We start from the raw sequence: 17,907 nt of genomic DNA, 5'->3' as shown, positions 1-17,907 counted from the left end.
GTTTTATGTTTTTGTCACCACCGATGTAACGTTTCAATGCTAAACTGTGGCGTTATGTCACAGACAGAGAAAGAAAACCCAAATCTGCAGTTCATCTCGACTCTATTGAGAGATTTATCAACTTTCAGCTTATAGTTTTGGTTTAACGGGCAGCAGTTAAAGCATTCTGATTCAGTCTCTAATCAACATTCAGCAATAAAAGCTCTAAACCATTTGTATTCTACCGAACCAGGACCAAAGCTGGCAACTAGCTTTTGGAACATGAGTGAAATACTTTCCAAACATTTAAATAGGGCTAGTTGGTTACTGTAGCAGTTAAAGTATACTTGTGTACACACTTAAGTCTTAATCTTTTCATAGGCTGACTGAGTGCTGTGATCTACCAGAAATATTCACGTTATCTCTTTGTAACTCAAAGATGCTCTTGCAAACACCTCACATGCTCGCATACACGTTTTTTTCTCATCAAAACTCTCTCCTACATGTTCATTATACAGTCATTTGAGGTGACACACGAAGCCTCTTCTCCTTCCTGCAAGGCTGCCTGACATTTAGACATTTGTTCTCGGGCTTCCAGAGAAATGCCAGGGATAAGGATTCACTGGTCCATGCAGAGTCCAGACACACAAGAGTTGCATCAGGGCAGAAAAATGTTCTGCTCAGCGACCATAGGACTGTAATTACATAGAAGCACTGCTGAGCTCTGCAGGATGAAGACTGGAGAGGTGGAACAGTAGAGGAAGAGGGCAAATTCGTGACATACAAAGAACTGAGGGGAGCAAAGGCTGGGAAACACAAGGGTGATAAACAACACTTCGCAGTCACAAGATGGGGTTAACTTAAAAAAAAACACAGGTTATCATCTTGATGTACCATGGAGGTACAGGGGCATTTATTAGACTATGCAATTATGCGGCATGTTCTAAACGTACCATAATATTCTCTGGAACATCCTAAGGTTTCATACGGTGGCAGAATTTGTTCTTGGGTCGAATGTCATGACTGAGCTGAGCCTCAATGCAGTGTGACTGACACCTTGTGGATTCAAGAGGAAAACACTGACTTAACTTGCAGATTGTGCGTTATGTTTCAACTAAGCTGCTCACCCAGTGTCAGACCAAGCCAAAGAGTTTACAGTTTTAAATTGCGACTGCCAAGAGCTACAAGACCTGCAGGCAGACAAAATGGAAAAACAAACATTAGCAATAATTTCAAACTTCAATTTTTATTATTTGTACATTCACCACTGATAGGCGTACTCAAGGAAAAGATAATAAAAAAAAGAGAAAGAAAACAAACCTTTGTACTAAATGATAAAATAACGATAAAAAAAAACAACAAAAAAAACTATTAAAACCATATTTGAGAAATCTTATAATGAACCTCCACTCTTATGCCTGTACGGAAAGCTACAGAGTAAGAGAACTGGGAGGATTAATGATAAGGACATAAGCATGACTTGTGTCAGGTGCGATAGACAGATTCTCTCACAGAGAATCATCTCTTTTATATGAGCAGACAAACACTTTCATTGCCTTAGTAGTAATTCCTCACCTGTCCAAAAATACCCCAGAGCTGCCTCATTTAAAGACTTTTTTTTTTTTTTTTTTATTAATCTTATATGCCTGTACAAAATGCCAAACACACCTATTCCAATATTTTCAGATTTTTACAGCCCCTGCTTAAAGGGCTGATTTTTCTCTTTAGGCAGGACAGACAGCGAAGGCCTTGGACTACATGCAGCAACAGAAGGATTCCACATCCAAATTGCAGAGCTGGTAAAAACACTGAGGCAACGACAACTGATTGCAAATCATAATTGGCACCTACACTTCGGGGTACATGGGGAGCACTGGGGGAAATGATCGAAATCACCCTATGTGCCACTCTGCCATGTTGTAAAACAAAAACCAAAGAAAAAACGGGGGCAAATATTTAAGGAAAAATATACCAAACCTTGATTAGAGCAATGTACAGCAATCTGGGAAACAACATTGCAAAAAAGAAAACCATGGTCCCCCGTGAGCATGACTGTGTGTAGGTGAAGATGTGCTTTATAAAAGGTGACAATTTGAGTGATGGTGATGACATCAGTTGGTCCTCTGTTGAGTCTTAGTTGTAACAAAGTACATGTAGTGAAAGGCAAATGGAAGAGGGTGGTCTATAGGACAGTTCCATCAGGTGCTTGGCCATTAGCGCCGCCTGTCTCGCGGGTCGCTGCGGCTGCGCGAGTGCCTGCCACCGCCACCGCCTGCCCCGCTGCCCCCAGGCCTGCGGTAGCCACCCCTTGGTTTGTCATTTTCTCTCTCCCTTTCCCTGTCTCTACCTCGTTCTCTGTCCCTTTCTCTGTCTCTGTCCTTGTCTTTCTCACCCTCACTCCGATCTCCTGCCGTGCCACCTCCAGTTTTCATCCTCTCCTTGCGCTCCTCTTCCCTTTTTTTCTCTTCCTCCGCTTCTTGCTCCTTCCTCCGTTTTTCGCGCTCTTTCATCCGCTCTGCTCTGGCATTTTCTCGCTCAACAAACTAAAATGGAGAAAATACAGAGACTTTGAGTATTAACTTGAATTATTAGCTATGTGCTTGTGCTTGTTATGCATGAAAACCAGACAGCAAACAGTGTAAACTGGTTTGTCTCACCTGCTCGTCAGTAAGTGGAAGCCAATATATGCAAGGTGCTGCTTTAGTTTTGCGGAACAGGTCATCAAGCAGCTTTGCCGGTGGATCCTCAGCAGTTTTTTCTGCTAGAATAAACAGGTGATATAAGACACAGACCATTTTATAGGCTTCATGCACCTTGAGGCTCAAAATTGAGCAATTTAAGCACATTCAATGTCCATTTTCATACTTTTCCAGCAAATTACAGCTGTGATAAACGATAGTAATACAAACATATTTTACTCTTTTTATCATAATACAGTTGGTATTATGCTACAAACAACCAAAATTGTTCTTTATAAAAGTCTTAGACATACACCCAAGTAAGGTCCAGGCAGAGCAGTTTTCTTTTAGACTCTAATTAGTGAACTATTCGGTACATTAGCCATTTGTTGTGTAAGAAACACACCCACTTTACCCAAAATTAAAGCATTGTTCAGTTTTATTCCTTGTCTCCATGTCTCACCTTTCTTTTCAGTCTTCTTCTCCTTACTCTTTCCTCTTTCCTTACGTCGCTTCTCTCGGGAGCGTGACCTCTGGGGACCTTCTTCCTTCTCTCCCCCGAGTTTCCCAAACTCCCTGACCTTGTCTCGATCCCACTCCCGTTCTGCTCTGGCCTTCTCCCGACGCTCCATTTCTCGCTCCCGATCAGCCCATTGGTCTCTCTCAGGGAGGAGAGAGGGCAGACCTGCAGTTCGTCCACGGCCAGAACCAGGCCCCTGATCCTCTGCTCCGGGTCTGTCAGCTGCACCCAAGCCTTTGTGGAAGTCCAGCTACAAAGCAGGGGTATTCTCAGGCTACAGATGACTGAGCATTAAACGTGCAAGAGACGTAAATGGACTAATGAGAATGAGGTCTTACCTCATCTTGCAGGCAGAAGTCCACACTAAGGACTTTTGGGTTGCTCTGAGGCCATTTCACTCCATGTAGAGCTGCCCGTGTGGCAACAGCCTCCTCTGAGCTGGAATACTAATCAAAGAGGGGAAAAAAGGCCAATGCAATCAGACTGAAAATAAAAAAAACGAGCAAACTCCTATGGGCTAAAATAACTGGTGCAGAACTACAGTAGTCTTAACCAGACAAAGAAAAGAAGTATTAACTCACAGTGACGTAGCAGTGAGACTTGATTTTGTCAATCCAGAAGCCTTCCTCCATCAGAGTGCCAGTTCGTCTTAGCAGCTCTTTCAGCTGCCCCAGAGTGAATGGCCTCACCTAAACAAAATATTACAAAGCAGGTACAAAATTATTGAAGCACAAGCAAAATATGCAAATTTCCATAAAGTGATGGTTAGCGCGGCGCACATTTAAACCCCTAATTAATAATTAAGTCACACAGGAGAGGGCAGTTTGAAACTTAATAGGCTGTTTACTACCAGAATTTAGACAGACAATGATACAGATAATGTTTGAACAGTTACAACACATATCTGTCCTTTGTTGGGTATAAAATAATCATGTTACAAAATACTTTTGTAATCTCCTAGTTAAGTCACTTCACCCTTGTGCAAGCGTAGAGCCCTCAAGTTACATTAAAATCCTCATTATTGCATGTGGGGATAAAAGAGGACCAAAACAAAACTGCATTTTGGTCTGGAAAGAGGAAAAAAGGCATAACAGTCCCTCAAAAAGCACAAAAGCTGAGTATAATCTCACCAGATTGCAAATGTGAACAATGTTGGAGACTTTGCCACGAGGAGGTGAAGGCTGCCGAGATGTGCGAACAGGGTCATCGATTGTGATGGAAACGCCAGTTTTCTGCTGGCTGATGGAGCGACGAACGAGGGTGTCGCTGGGGGTCACTAGAACAAAGACAGTGGAAAAAAAATTAACACTTCAGTTCGTATCCGTAATACTGGATGGTGTTAAGACAAGATAACTTTGATATTCTGATTATCATAGAACTGTGAATGCTCAATTTATAGAAAAAGGTGAGAGAAAAGTTATTTTCTTCACACCGAAAATTGCTTTCATTTTATCCTGACTTTTCCATGTTTCTTACTAAACAAAGATTGTTTTATTACCAGTGTTGATTTCTACATCATGGCTGGTATGTGATGGGGATTGTGTTTCCACAGCTCCAGGAGATGAGGTGTCAATTTTCTCTTCCTTTATCCTTGTTCTTTCTCCCTCTTCCTGTACATCTTCCTCCTCCAGCTCCTCGAGTCTGCTCCTCTTTGTCTCCTTCTGTCCATTCTCCTGGCTCTCGGAGTGCACCACCTGCAATAAAAGGCAGGGATCAACATCACTTTGCTGAAGAAACGAAATGTCTTAATCACTCATTCAAACAAAGGGGTTGTAGAGCTACCTGTGTGACAGTGCGACGTATCTGGAGGTCCTGGTCAGACTGCTCCCTCTCTTCCTCCTCAATCCCTGAAAGCACAGCTTCCTCCGGGTGTAGATCCACGACTGCCTCTTGGCCGAGACATGGTCGTATGTCAGGGATCAGAGACTGAGACAGAGAACAAAAGATAATGCACTTGTCTGCTATATTCAACACAGACAACAGAGGCAGGAACTCTCAGTGTATACACACATCTCCAAGTGCATCATCGGCAACCACAACATTATAAGAGTCTAAATATGTTGTAAGTACCTTGAGTGAGTCTGTGGTGATGCTGATGGAAGGTTTCTTGGTAGTGACGGCTGTACTTGAACCCCACCTCCTCTTACGATTTGCTGGAGCCCCAGAGTCCTGATCGCCCTCTGCACTACTGGTGCCCGGAGACAATTTGTTGCCTGGCAAGACAAGAATTTTCACAAAAAGTCATAAATAAAACATTTATAATTGAATTAACACACATATTTAGGGCATATCATCACAATGCCTCAATCATGTGTGCATCATTTAAGATTGAACCATAGAGTTAACCTCAAGTTTTAGAAGTTTTGTTCGTCAGTATTATCATACTGACACAACTTAGATAAATGTCAGCTTGTGGTTCAAAGAGGAAAAACAATTGCAATAACTAACACCACTGAATTGCAAGTATTGCCACACAATTAAATCCTATCAAGAGCGGATAGTACCAGCCCTAATACACACACACGACATGTGGAATTCCTCCACAGCCCAGTAAAGCATGCTATGGTTTATAACCAGGTAAATTACTGCTGAGAGCAAGTTGGGAGAGTGTACTCACTGCTGAGAGAGATCTTACGAGCCGAGGTCTTCGGTGTCTGAAACAAAAGAAGATAAAAAAAACACAACCCAAAACACATGGGAAAGGTGAGAGAGGCAGACACTGATGATGTGCGTCGCAACACAGGCAAAACGTGGGACAGGTGAGGACTGAGGCTGAATGATAGAAACTGCTGTGCAAGGTCTTTCAAGTAAACTGAGGGCACCAAATTGTGGCGTTTTGTGTTAAAGTTAACTATTTGCCATTCATAAATATCTCAGTTTACACCCATGCATTATTTAAAGTAATTTACTATCATGAAGGTAAACTGAAGTTGCAGTCTCTATCAAACAAACACAAATATTGCAATTTATCTTTAGTGTCAAATAAGTCCACTGAAGTAAAGGTCAAAAGAGGTTTGAGAAAAATTGGGAATAAATCACAGTAACCATTAAGATAAACATTTCCAAGAAAGCTTCGCTGAGACTACAGAGAGAACGACTGGAAACTAACATTTTCAAATAAACCAAGTTTAGCATTTAGAAAACATCCATTTATTCCCTGATACCACTGACACCTGATTCTTACTGGTTTGGAAATGGCCCAATCACGACTGCATGTACTGTATCTAGGCAACAAGGGTCCAATCAAAGGTGGCTGAGATGTTTGGATGAAAATCTGAAAGCTGGTTGTGGCTGGCAGGTTGAGGTTCAAAAGTTCATTTTGGTAGGGGCTTGGAAATTATTTTGGCCGAAGCACTGATCCACAGGTCTTATGGCATTAGTCCTTAGAAGCAGTAGCTGACCAGTTGAGATAAGAGTTGTCACGGCACACACAAATCCAGAATTCTGACTTTAATGTCCAGTTGTGTTTGGGGTGTAGTCACTTCAGACTGAGACACAAAGTTGCAAAAATCTGGCAACGGCTGTTGTAGAAAGTTAAGTCCTTCAGTTCACATAAAAACTGTTGAACCCAAGTCCAGATGAAATGCTTTGGCGTCATTAAAAACATATTTAATATCCAAGGTGGGCATTTGCTGGTGAAATCCAGAATCCCACTGCAACAGACGCACAAATTCCAAAAACTTGTCCATTGTACGCATGACAGAGTTCACCAACCACATATATTGATGTCCATAATGTCCTACGATTCTTTGCGTGTGAAAAAATTGTGGGGGATTCTGAATACTATTCGTGTGTTGAGAGGGATTTACAGCAGCCTTAACTTGATGCAAGTATGCTCACTTGGCCATCTCTTCTGTGGATTTGTTTTAAGTTCACACAGTCACATCATGGATAAAAAGGCTAAGGGGTGTGGCCCTGTTGACTGGCCACCCCCTTCTTCGTCATCTGATCTGATCTACAGGTCTTGCCAGCCATATCCATGAAAACGAGGCAGCCTTTTTTGCCAGGAGTGTTCCTCTGCAGTGCAGCCTTGGAGGCTTAGCTTGGCTCAACTCTGGATTCTTGGGGACAGTGGAACAGGTGCAGTAGTAGAAGTGGAAGTGGTAGTTGCAGAGGTAGTTTGCAGGTAACCAAAAAGGGCAATGGAAGAGGCATGAGCACCTTTATAACAAAGCAATCATTTGGGGTTTAAACATCAGCCACAGTAAGAAAATGCCCTTGCTGTTTCTGCCTATGACAGTGTCAACAAAGGTTCTATAAACAGCCAAATTAAAAACATTAACTTCCATACACATTCTGAGACGTGTGGTAAGTATTAAAAGCCATCTCACTTAAATATTTTTAAACATAAAACCAAGATTTGTAACAAGTACATAAATACCATATGTATTTGACTTATGCGTTACACCTGTGCTAATTTAAAAATAAATGTGCCAAAAGAGAAGCAGCTACAAATGCTGAAATGTGCCCTTCCATAGTCCACAAATGCTGAGAGCATTGAGGACAGACATGGTCCGTGGTTCTTGAGGTGCCTTACCTCCTCACAGTTCTCTGGAAGCTTCTCTGGCTCTGCCATGGCAATCTCTGTCACCTGCCTGCATTGTGAAGAGACAAGAGAGGGAACAGATGACAAGACTGTCAGAGTGGAATACAAAGGAACTATTGAGGTGGGGGAGGGGGGGGGGTATGGTTAAATGGCATATAGCTGTCAAATTGCATACTGCAACCAACTTATTAACCCACACCTCAGCCTCCACTTCCTAGCTTTGAGGATGGCCTCCAGGTTAATGCGTTCCTGATGGGTGGAGCACCTGCTCACAATGTAGGGTAAATTGGTCATTTTAAAATAAAAACACTATTAGATATATACGTGTGTGTGTGTATATATATATATATATATATATAGAAATGTACCAATATGACTTAAATGGCAAACATGCAAGAGTAGAATTGGATGATCCTAGGGCTGCACAATAATTCAACCACAATAAATGACCATTTTCTTTCAATATGAATGTAGCAAATGCCCAATATACAGACATTTTGATTAAAAGCATGCTTTGATAGTTTTACTTCAGATATGTTTAATCATCTTCTTTCATCTTCTCCATCGGTATCCACCCTACCTTCTGTAACACCAACTTTAAGATAAGTTTATACTGTTTTCTTTAAATTACTCTTAGGTTAAATACCAAAGGATCCTGGCCTTATTGCTCATATGACCTCTCTCAAAATATGAGAAAATAAATGGACAATACGATATGTGGAGCACTGTGTTCTGTTAACATTACATTGTGATCAATCATGCATCTACATATACCACTTCCCCTTTATTTAAAAGGGGGAAAAACATCAGCATTTCAGACTACTCCAAACACATTAGCCACGTAAATGCAAACACATGAAATGCTACAAAAGGTGACTCTAAACTTATGCATTTAATGCGATTAGATATTTTATTTTTGTTATTTAATACGAGAGACGAACAGGGGTGGATGCACACAGACTCCGCAGTCCTCCTTCTCACCGCACCACCCGCACAATACCTGATAAATGGGCACGCGACTCACGCTGTCAAGGCATCCTCACGTGCGCACGTGACGGGATGACTCAAATTTGCTTGGGGGAAACTTCACAGCAAAGTGTACAATTGCGCCCGGTGGGAAAATAAACGCACAGGCTGCGGCTGCCGAAACGACTGCGTCGCAGCGGGCCGCCTCTCCCCTCGTCTCCTCCACCTCCTGTCCTCCTTTCAGCGGAGACTACTTCTCTCTGAGCACTTCCATGTCCGCTAATACAACCCGCGACGGTCAAAGCCTCGCCTGCCGCTTCACTGAGCCGCTGTGTGGGGAAAACCACGGGCCGCTAGCGGCAGCTACAACCATGGACGCAGGACGGCCATGTTGCTACGAATGAAAAATGGGCATGTAGAGAGAGGACCCGCATCATCTGAGCCACACCGGCTTCAAGGCAGCCTCATCGACCGCCTGATGGGAAATTCAATGCCAGGCATCTCATAAAACCACCGCGGCACATTTTCTCACATAGTCTGATGGATGGCGTGATAGCAGATCGACCACAGAATAGCTTAGCATTATACACTGACACATTCATTCACATACAAACGGTGTATACATGTATGAAAAATGTTTTTTTTCTAAAGTGACTTCAAAAGCCATGAACCAAAAAGCTTTTTTTTTCCACAACATTTTCAAAATGGTTTAAAACTGCAGCATGTAACCAATTTTGGACATTATTCTGTCTCTGTTTGGTCCTGGACAGAAACAATGTAACATTATTTGAATGCCACGTCCTTCATTTGAAAGCAGGCTATGTCAAGCAATACTATCAGACCTGACAGAGAGGGTTTGTGTATATACAGCGGCAAACGTAAATCCCTTCAAACTGCCAAAAGCCTTTTTGTTCTCCCTTTGTAGCCATCTTGCTTTACTAGCACACTGTACCAGTTGCCGTTGTCTGTCTTGACAAAACCAAACCACTTCCATTGTGCAGTGCGGGAATGTTGCTAGGCAACACAAGCTCTACACAACCAAAAAGCAATATTTAGAATCACAGAGGCCCCCTTTACACCTGGCATTGTGATCGGATTATAATATGATAGTGTCTGACCACTTTTAAGTACATGGTTAAATACACGGAGGATAGGAAACGCATTGTGACCACATTAAAATGGTACATGGAGTGTGTCTCCGATGCATCTCTGCTCCACCTCTCCACAACTACCTGAGCTGATATACACTGGTCACTCGAACAAAGCTAACACAAAAGTGCCAGTTTTCCACTTGTCAAAGACAACTTCTTCCCCTGCTTTGACAAGCAGAGGAGTCCATACAATAGTGTGACTTAAATCTTTGCAGAAGAAGAGGGGGAGGTAATGTAAGGGGAGATGATCGTGATCGGATAGCGATCAGATCTTGATGTGGATACTGGAGACTCGTGTGTAATACCAGGTGTAAATGCGTGTGGTGAAGCGCTATTGGGTCACTATCTGATCACAGAAAATACATTTTAATGCCAGATGTAAAGGGGGCCAGAGAGTTAAGCTACATAGAAGTCTTGAAAGAACTACACTCAAGAGGAACAGTGGACTGATAGAGGGTGAAAGTGCCATGGTGAATGCAAGTGCAGAAGCGTGCAGGGAAGGGGGTAGGATTAGTGCTAGGACAGAAGATGCTCTTGGAAGAGCTGGGTTTTCAAGAGCTTCTTGAAGATAGACAGATTGACGCCCCCTGTTCTGGTAGTGCTTAGCGATTCCACCAGCATGGAGCGACACATGAAAAGAGTCTGGATTATCTTGTGCAGGGTGTTGGCACCGTCAGACGAGGTTATATTATATATATATTTATATAATATATTTTAAAGTTATGCACTACAGTGTCAGCTTTAAACCTTTGCAGCACTGATGTATGATGACTACATTTTGACCAACATTGCTTAAAATGCATTGCATTGCTTTTACATGGAATCAAATGATACTTCAGTGTAACCAGACACCCTGTTCAGATATTATTAGTAGTAGTAGTAGTAGTAGTAGTAGTAGGTGTTAGTAGTGAGATTTGTTCATGTGTACAGTCTTTCCCCTGTATTCACTCGGTGGTGCACTTCCACTCTTAGATTAAGCACCACTGCTTAAATTTCACACAATTATGAACACCAATGTGCTACTAATGATTATCATTGATACTTTGCAAAAGTGCAAAACGTGCAAAGATACAATAATAAGATACATTATTAAGATATGATACTCTATTATCATATGACACCACTATTAGACCATTTGACATTTCAACTTGAATTAATATCATAACATCCTCACGGACAGTGGCACACTGCTGAAAATATTTCAAGGGAAACACTGGTGTGTGAGTTATACTGGTTAACACAATGTGTCAAGTCAAAGACTGAAAACCATACCTTTGTTTATCCTTTTCCTCTTCTCTCTCACTGTCTTTTCTTTTCCTTTGTGTCTCCTCTTGGGTTGAAGATTCAGTGAATGATTTCTGCAGGTTGGAAAGGGTAGAAAATAAGGAAGATGATCTGAAAAATGTGCTATATGACAAACTGTAAAAATACACATGTTTTTCCCAAATGTTATACAATGTGGTAGCATTTCAACTTCAAAGCAGCTGACCTTGACATGATCACCAGCAGTTGAGTGAACATCATCTCCAGACCTCTGTCTTTTGCGAGGAGAGGCTTTTGGGATTTTTTCAACTCCAATCTCTTCTGTTATTCTGTGCTGTGGTGAGGAATCTCTTCCAGATTTTCCCGCCTAAAAAGTCACAAAACCGAAGCACATTTGTAAAACAAATTACAGAATCTGCTTTTATCTTACAATAATACAAACAAAACTACTGGAAACTAAAGCTTAAACTGTGTTTAAGTGAAGAATTTCTCATATCTTAACGTGAAGACACCCCCATTATATTGCACTGTCAGGAGTCACATGAAAATCTAGCATCAGTGTATAAAGCCAGTGAAAGTTACAGGTAATATTTATGACTGGTTAAAAAAGCGTAACCTTGAAAGTTTTTATGCAAATAAGATACATGCTTTGGATTGAGTTCCATCACAGTGGCTAGGATTTTTATTATCTGTGTGTATTAACAGTCATTTACACTGCACATGTTTGGGAAGAACGAGCACGTAACATTAGCATGGCAGTATCGCAGCACTATGAATGGTTTGACAAATCTACAACCCTGTTATGCTGAAATTAAACCCGTTTCCGTGGTAGTCCCTGTTAAAGTATATTTTTTTCAAGACCACCAGTGTGAAAACAAACCCAACCTGGCTGCTGGTGCCGACTGATAATTAAATTATCTACATTGTAATGAGTGATTTAATTAAGTGATTAATTTTCTTTTGTTCTTACAAAACAGCAATTAAAAAAAAACTGTGAAAGTATCAATGCACTCAATCCATAGAGAAACGCAGCTCTTCAACTCTTCAACTGTTACATTTAACAAGACGTGACAAGTGTTTTCCACTTGCACTTGATTCGGTCCATTTTATAGATACGTTTTTATTTCTAAATATCTGATATGATTTAGAGAAAAGCACCTGTATGTTCAAGGCAGAAAGAGGTTCTTTGTCAATCACTTACCCCTCTACCTCTGGAGATGGAGGATGTTTCTTCTTGAGAAGAGGCAGATGACCTTGAAGACCTAGATGATGAAGAGTCAGAGTCTGAGGAAGAGGAATCACTAGACGATGATCTTTGTCTTGTCATTTTCTCTTCCTTCTTCACACTTCTGCCCTCCCGTTGTGTCACATCCAATGGGGTTAAAATACTCTTGCTTTCATTCACTTTTATTTTTTTGGTGGAATCCTTTACAGCATGCTCAGTCTTCACTGGATCTGCCTGCTCTTTGGAAGAGGTCTTCTCTTCAGACTGGATTCCAGGTGATCCTGGTGATATTGCAGCCTCCAGTTTTGTCTGCACCTGTGGCCCTTCCTGTTTAGCAGTGGGCTGGTGTCCTTTCTGCTGTTGTTCTCCAACACTGATGGGGGAGACTAAAGGCGAGGGTTGAGGCTGAGGGGTATCAGAGAAGCTACGAGGTCGCTTGATAACAATTGAGGAAGATTGGGGCTGAATTGGAGAGTCTCTTAAGCGGAACTTCTTAAATGAAGACTGAGGAGACAGGGGAGTTGGTGATGTCGGTGCACCAGTCTCTGCTGCTTGTGTTACACTCCGGGACATTGGAGAATGGACATCTTCCTGCTCTCTTGCCTCAGCCGAAGATTTTCTAGCTGGTCCTGTGGAGAGGAGGGAAGTAGTGGGCAGGGGTGCGAGATCAATCTCGCAACCACGCTTGGCTGGAGGGAGGCAACTCTCCTTCTCCTTTTTAGCCACCAACCCAGGCTTGTGCTCCAATACAAGGGCCTTCTCCTGTTCCTCTTTCTGCATGGCTTTTTCTTTGACTAATCTTTCCCTCTCTTCTTCCAGGGCTCTCTCTTTCTCCTTCCTCTCATTGTCTAAGGCTCTCTCCATTTCAAGTCTCTCTTGTTCTAAAGCTTTCTCCCTCTCTAGTCTTTCCCTCTCCGCCTTTTCAACTCTTTCTCTCTCAACCCTCTCCTTTTCCAGAGCTGCCTCCCTCTCAACCCTCTCCTTTTCCAGAGCTGCCTCCCTCTCAACCCTCTCCTTTTTCAGAGCTGCCTCCCTCTCTGCTCTCTCTTTTTTCTCCCTTTCAAGTTCCAAGGCCTTTTCCCTCTCTTGCTCTAATCTTTCAACTCTTTCTTTTTCTTTCCTCTCCAGCCTCTCTTGCTCTATTGCTTTCTCCCTCTCCAGTCTCTCTTGCTCTCGGGCTTTTTCTTTCTCCAACCTCTCTTGCTCTATGGCTCTCTCCTTCTCCAACCTTTCTTGTGCCAAGGCCTTTTCTTTTTCTAGTCTCTCTCGCTCTATGGCTTTCTCTCTCTCAATTCTCTCCCGTTCTAATGCTTCTTCTTTCTCTAGTCTCTCTTGCTCCAAGGCTCTCTCCCTTTCTAGTTTCTCTTTCTCCAAGACTCTCTCCCTCTCTAGTCTCTCTTGCTCCAAGGCTCTCTCCCTCTCTAGTCTCTCTTGCTCCAAGGCTCTCTCCCTTTCTAGTCTCTCTTGCTCAAGAGCTTTCTCCCTCTTTATTCTCTCTTCTTCTAAGGCTTTTTCCCTCTCCAACTTCTCCCTTTTCAGCCTCTCCTGTTCCAAAGCCAACTCTCTTTCTTTCCTTTCCTTCTCCTTTCTCTCAGCCTCTAAAACTCTTTCCCTGTCCAACCTCTCTTGCTCAAGAGCCCGTTCTCTCTCCAAAGCCTTAGCTCGTTCTAGCTCCATTGCCCTTTCCCTCTCCTCTCTTTCTCTTTGCAAACGTTCTTGCTTCTCCCTCTCCTCTCTTTCTCTTTGCAAACGTTCTTGCTTCTCCCTCTCCTCTCTTTCTCTTTGCAAACGTTCTTGCTTCTCCCTCTCCTCGCTTTCTCTTTGCAAACGCTCTTGCTCAAAAGCCCTCTGTCTCTCCAGCTCCAGGGCCCTCTCTCGTGCTAAGGCTTGCTCTTGCTCCTCCCTCTGTTTTGCCAAAGCTACTTCCCTCTCCTGCCTCTCTCGTTCAAGAGCTAGTTCCCTCTCCTGCCTCTCTCGTTCAAGAGCTAGTTCTCTCTCCTGTCTCTCTTGCTCAAGAGCTAGTTCCCTCTCCTGCTTTTCTCGCTCCCTCTGTAAGGCTTTTTCCTGTTCTTCTCTTTCTAAGGCCTGCTGATGCTCTAGCATCTCTTTCTCCAAAGCTCTCTGCTTTTCCTCACGTTCCAGTGCAAGAGCTCTTTCCCGCTCCAACTCTATTGCTCGTTCCTGGTCAAGTTTTCTCTGTTTCTCTTGCCTTTCCAGTTCAAATGCTGCTTCTCTAACTGCTTCAGACCCCTTCTCTCCCGTTACAGTGGACTTGAGTATTCTCACATGTACTTGACTATGGGCTGGATGTCCTCCTATGATAGTCTTGTATGTGCCTGGGTTCATAGGACTGGGCACATTGCCTGCAGTGTTGGTTGTGTGAGTGATGGCAGATACTAGACCCTCTAAAGGCCCTCTGGCAGGAAACGATGCACCTGAAGGTGAACCACTACCCTGCCTATCACCTTCCCCATCACCGCCATGCCAACCCGCACCAGAGAAAGCACCCTCCGATTCCATTTTACGTGCCAGTAAGGTCAGTGGGCCAGGTTTGCGCTCAGCTGGTCCACTCCTCTGTGGCTCTGGGCTACTACTGCGGCTGCCACTGCTGGATGAACCAGAGCTGGAGGTACTGGATGAACGTCTACCTGGGGCTACATCTGGACTAGGGGGACTCTGTTTAGGGGTGTCAGGCAAGGGAAATGACAACTCTGGAGGTGGGGAAGGGGGGGGTGTAGGTTGGCGTAGCTGAGGCGACAAAAGGGAAGGGATGTGTTGCTGCTGGGGTTGACAGGATGCTCCAGACCTCTCTCTGGTTGTGGGTGCTCTGGCTGGCTCTCTGAGACTTCTCCTTCGAGCATTGCTATCCCAGTCATCGTCGTCAGCATCCTCCTCTCCATCCTCACTGTCCTCGTCGTCACTGTCAGCTGCAACTTCGCTGGATGTAGAACCTCGCTCTGGCCTGTGTTCACCACCAGACACACGCATGGCCACAGAGCCAGATGCAGGAGGACCAGACATGTCAGCTTCCTCATTCCTATTACCCTCTACCTCATTCCCTGCACCAGAGGGGCCTGGTGGCTTATGCTGCTCAGCCGATGCTGGTGTAACATCCTGCTAAAAAGAGAAAGGGAGCTCAGACTTATCCTGTCATTGCTCTTGTGTATACATGTTTTTTTTACCATGCAAATGATCTAGCTTTTTGAATTTTTTTTCTTTCTTTTTACGAAATATGGAATACCTTTTGCGGACAAATACTCTCTATACAAAAAGTCTGGAAACATGACAATTGTAACAGCAAAAAAATAGCTTGTGATAGCTTACCTGTGCTGGAGGAGGACATGAGGTGCTATTGTTAACTTCTGCATGGGCCTCTTGGTCTGTTCATAAAAGGATAGATAACATGTCAAAAATGCTTTTGATAATGGCCTAATTACAGCCGTTGTTTGCCACTTACCATTTGTTTCAAATGCTTCGCGAGCTTCCCTCTCCAGACGCTGCCTCAGGAGCTCCTGTTGTTTAGCCAGATACTGCTTGATAAAGCTGTTCTGGCTCATTTCCTCACCAATCTTTAAAAAAAACATTTATGAGAATTGCACAAATTTGCACTTACTGTTTTTTGTGCAAAAGGCTCATTGCAGTTAAATAAAATTAAGCCTTTGAAATAAAAATAAAAGCATCTTGGATACACTTACCTGAGAGTTTGGCTGCAATCCAATGTGAGCAGTGGAGGTCCTTTGCAGATTCTCCAACATGAGAGCCTAATAATTAGAAAGAAAACTTTATTCATTCAATACAAGAAATTGGTATTGTCAGAATTGTTATGATTAGCAATTGCACTTCAGATTGTTCTGCAGTTTATAGTTATTCTCACCATGACAACATTTCAAAAGTACAGCAAGTTTCAATGAGCCTTGGTACACAATCAGCACAGTGGGACAAACCCGATTCAGCATCACTGCCTCTCTCTTAAGACATTTAGATTTCAAGAATTGTGCATTTAACTTCTGTGCAGAAAATAATTTGTAACTTGTGAAGAAATAAAATAGGATGACATACATAAAACTAACATTGTAAAAGCCACACTGTTCAACATGACATTAATGGTCAAGTCATTTAACAAACTGTGATGGACAGTAGCAAGGACTGACAACAGCGAGGGTAGGATTCCAAGCACAACGAGCTAGACGCAACTGAATTTGTTTCTCTTTCACATTGTTGATGCAACAGTTTCTTGCATTTGTTCTTAAACTCACTGTTTCACTTCTACTCTGCAGCTTACATTACATCTCACACCATGAACAGTACAATTAGTATGTAGCATTCAAAATACCTTGATAGGAAGTAAAGTCAACAGCACAAATGAGTATAAGAGATTAAATAGACATTGCTATAATGTTTCATACTTAATCGACATACATCAACCAGCACACCAACAGCTCACAAAAACCACTTGCACTTCATATGCATTATGGAACCATTGATTAAAATTCAACACCTGGACTTTGTTGGTGCCCACCTTCGGAATAGAAACTCCACAATCAAATCTATAATTTTTCAAATGAATAGCAGTGTTCACATTACACAAATGAGATGGACTTATTCAATATGTTTAAGGAAACATAAATGTCTGTATTCAAGGCGCAATTCAGCGTACAAAGTGCAACCTTACTGCGAATTTGAAAAAGAAGAACTAGAAAAGTGCAATATTTTAATTGTAGAGCAGATACGTGAGAGCATGTCGCTATGTAAACAAACTACTCCACAGAGAACTACGGCAGCTCGTGGGCATGAGACATTTGGCGCATAACTACTGCTATATATGACGGAATAGTGCAACACTATGGGGAATCAAATTAAGTGTAATGTTATAAACCAAACATTCAATTTTAAGTGGAAGTGTTTTCTATACACCGAATAACTAAGGCACATTTAATGGAGTGTAATGGAGAAATACACAGCTAACACAAGAATATACACAGCGACGAGCCAGTCGCTAAGGCCACCGCTTAACTCACAACGTTAGCCAGAAAAGCTAACGAGCTAGTAAGACAACATCCCCTTACAACACACTTTGTAATTAGCCACTAAGTTGTCTAAAGTTCACGTATAGCTATGGTTGGTAAACGTCTGTACAGAGAACACGCTGATCCACTATAGCGCAGTGCAATCTACGCATGTTTCAGTTTACCCGTGGTCTTCAACCTCGACAACTCTAAGCTGCTCGGCAGTGAAGATACTCAGTTGTCGGCCCAAAAGGAGAGCATCAGCCCGTCTCACAGTTAACATTAGCCGTCGGCACCGAGGGTCCCGTATTTGGCAGCGAAACTCACCCCCTTGAGTCTTTTGACGAGTGCATTCTTCTGGCCGCTTTTAGAGAGTCCTCTCTCCTCTAAAGCAGCCTTTAAATCCGCTACTCGAAGGGACTGGAGCGGTCTCCCGTCCAGCGTTACGTCTTCGAGGTCCGCCATTTTCCCCTTCCTCTAGTCAATTCCCAGCTAGAGCGACGAGCAACGCCTTCCACCACACAGCGTCATCAACGACGATTTCCCCCAAAAAACAACAACCATCAAATAAAC

At 42.8% G+C, this 17,907-nt stretch overlaps 1 protein-coding gene across 3 annotated transcripts; it reads right to left on the bottom strand.

Annotated features, from left to right (window-relative positions):
* Window positions 1-1,206: 1,206 nt before the first annotated feature.
* acin1a (apoptotic chromatin condensation inducer 1a) lies at window positions 1,207-17,838 on the bottom strand. Of its 3 annotated transcripts, none has more exons than XM_058643570.1 (18): window positions 17,662-17,838; window positions 16,024-16,089; window positions 15,786-15,897; window positions 15,653-15,708; window positions 12,305-15,445; window positions 11,330-11,470; window positions 11,113-11,198; window positions 7,715-7,772; window positions 5,795-5,831; window positions 5,248-5,390; window positions 4,960-5,103; window positions 4,676-4,871; window positions 4,308-4,453; window positions 3,759-3,866; window positions 3,516-3,623; window positions 3,121-3,427; window positions 2,637-2,740; window positions 1,207-2,522 (listed from the first exon to the last, which is right to left on the bottom strand). In XM_058643570.1, exons 1-18 carry the CDS (start codon window positions 17,797-17,799, stop codon window positions 2,193-2,195), a joined length of 5,421 nt encoding a protein of 1,806 aa, XP_058499553.1. In that variant the 5' UTR covers window positions 17,800-17,838; the 3' UTR covers window positions 1,207-2,192. The 3 variants fall into 3 exon arrangements, with proteins under 3 accessions (XP_058499553.1, XP_058499561.1, XP_058499569.1); XM_058643578.1 differs by having other exon boundaries at window positions 2,637-2,737; XM_058643586.1 differs by having other exon boundaries at window positions 12,305-15,442.
* Window positions 17,839-17,907: the final 69 nt, after the last annotated feature.

This window comes from Solea solea, chromosome 1, assembly GCF_958295425.1.
Source record: "Solea solea chromosome 1, fSolSol10.1, whole genome shotgun sequence".
Lineage (NCBI taxonomy): Eukaryota > Metazoa > Chordata > Actinopteri > Pleuronectiformes > Soleidae > Solea > Solea solea.
Note: the sequence above shows the minus strand (reverse complement) of the source record. Positions and strands in the feature narration are given on the sequence as shown.

Excerpts from the sequence above, each read along its gene's own strand:
- acin1a (XM_058643570.1), bottom strand. The coding sequence starts at position 17,799 with ATGGCGGACCTCGAAGACGTAACGCTGGACGGGAGACCGCTCCAGTCC. Across the intron at positions 16,090-17,661 it reads TCGTCAAAAGACTCAAGGGG|GCTCTCATGTTGGAGAATCT; the intron begins GTGAGTTTCGCT and ends TCTAATTATTAG. Across the intron at positions 7,773-11,112 it reads GAGGAAAAGGATAAACAAAG|GCAGGTGACAGAGATTGCCA; the intron begins GTATGGTTTTCA and ends TTCACAATGCAG.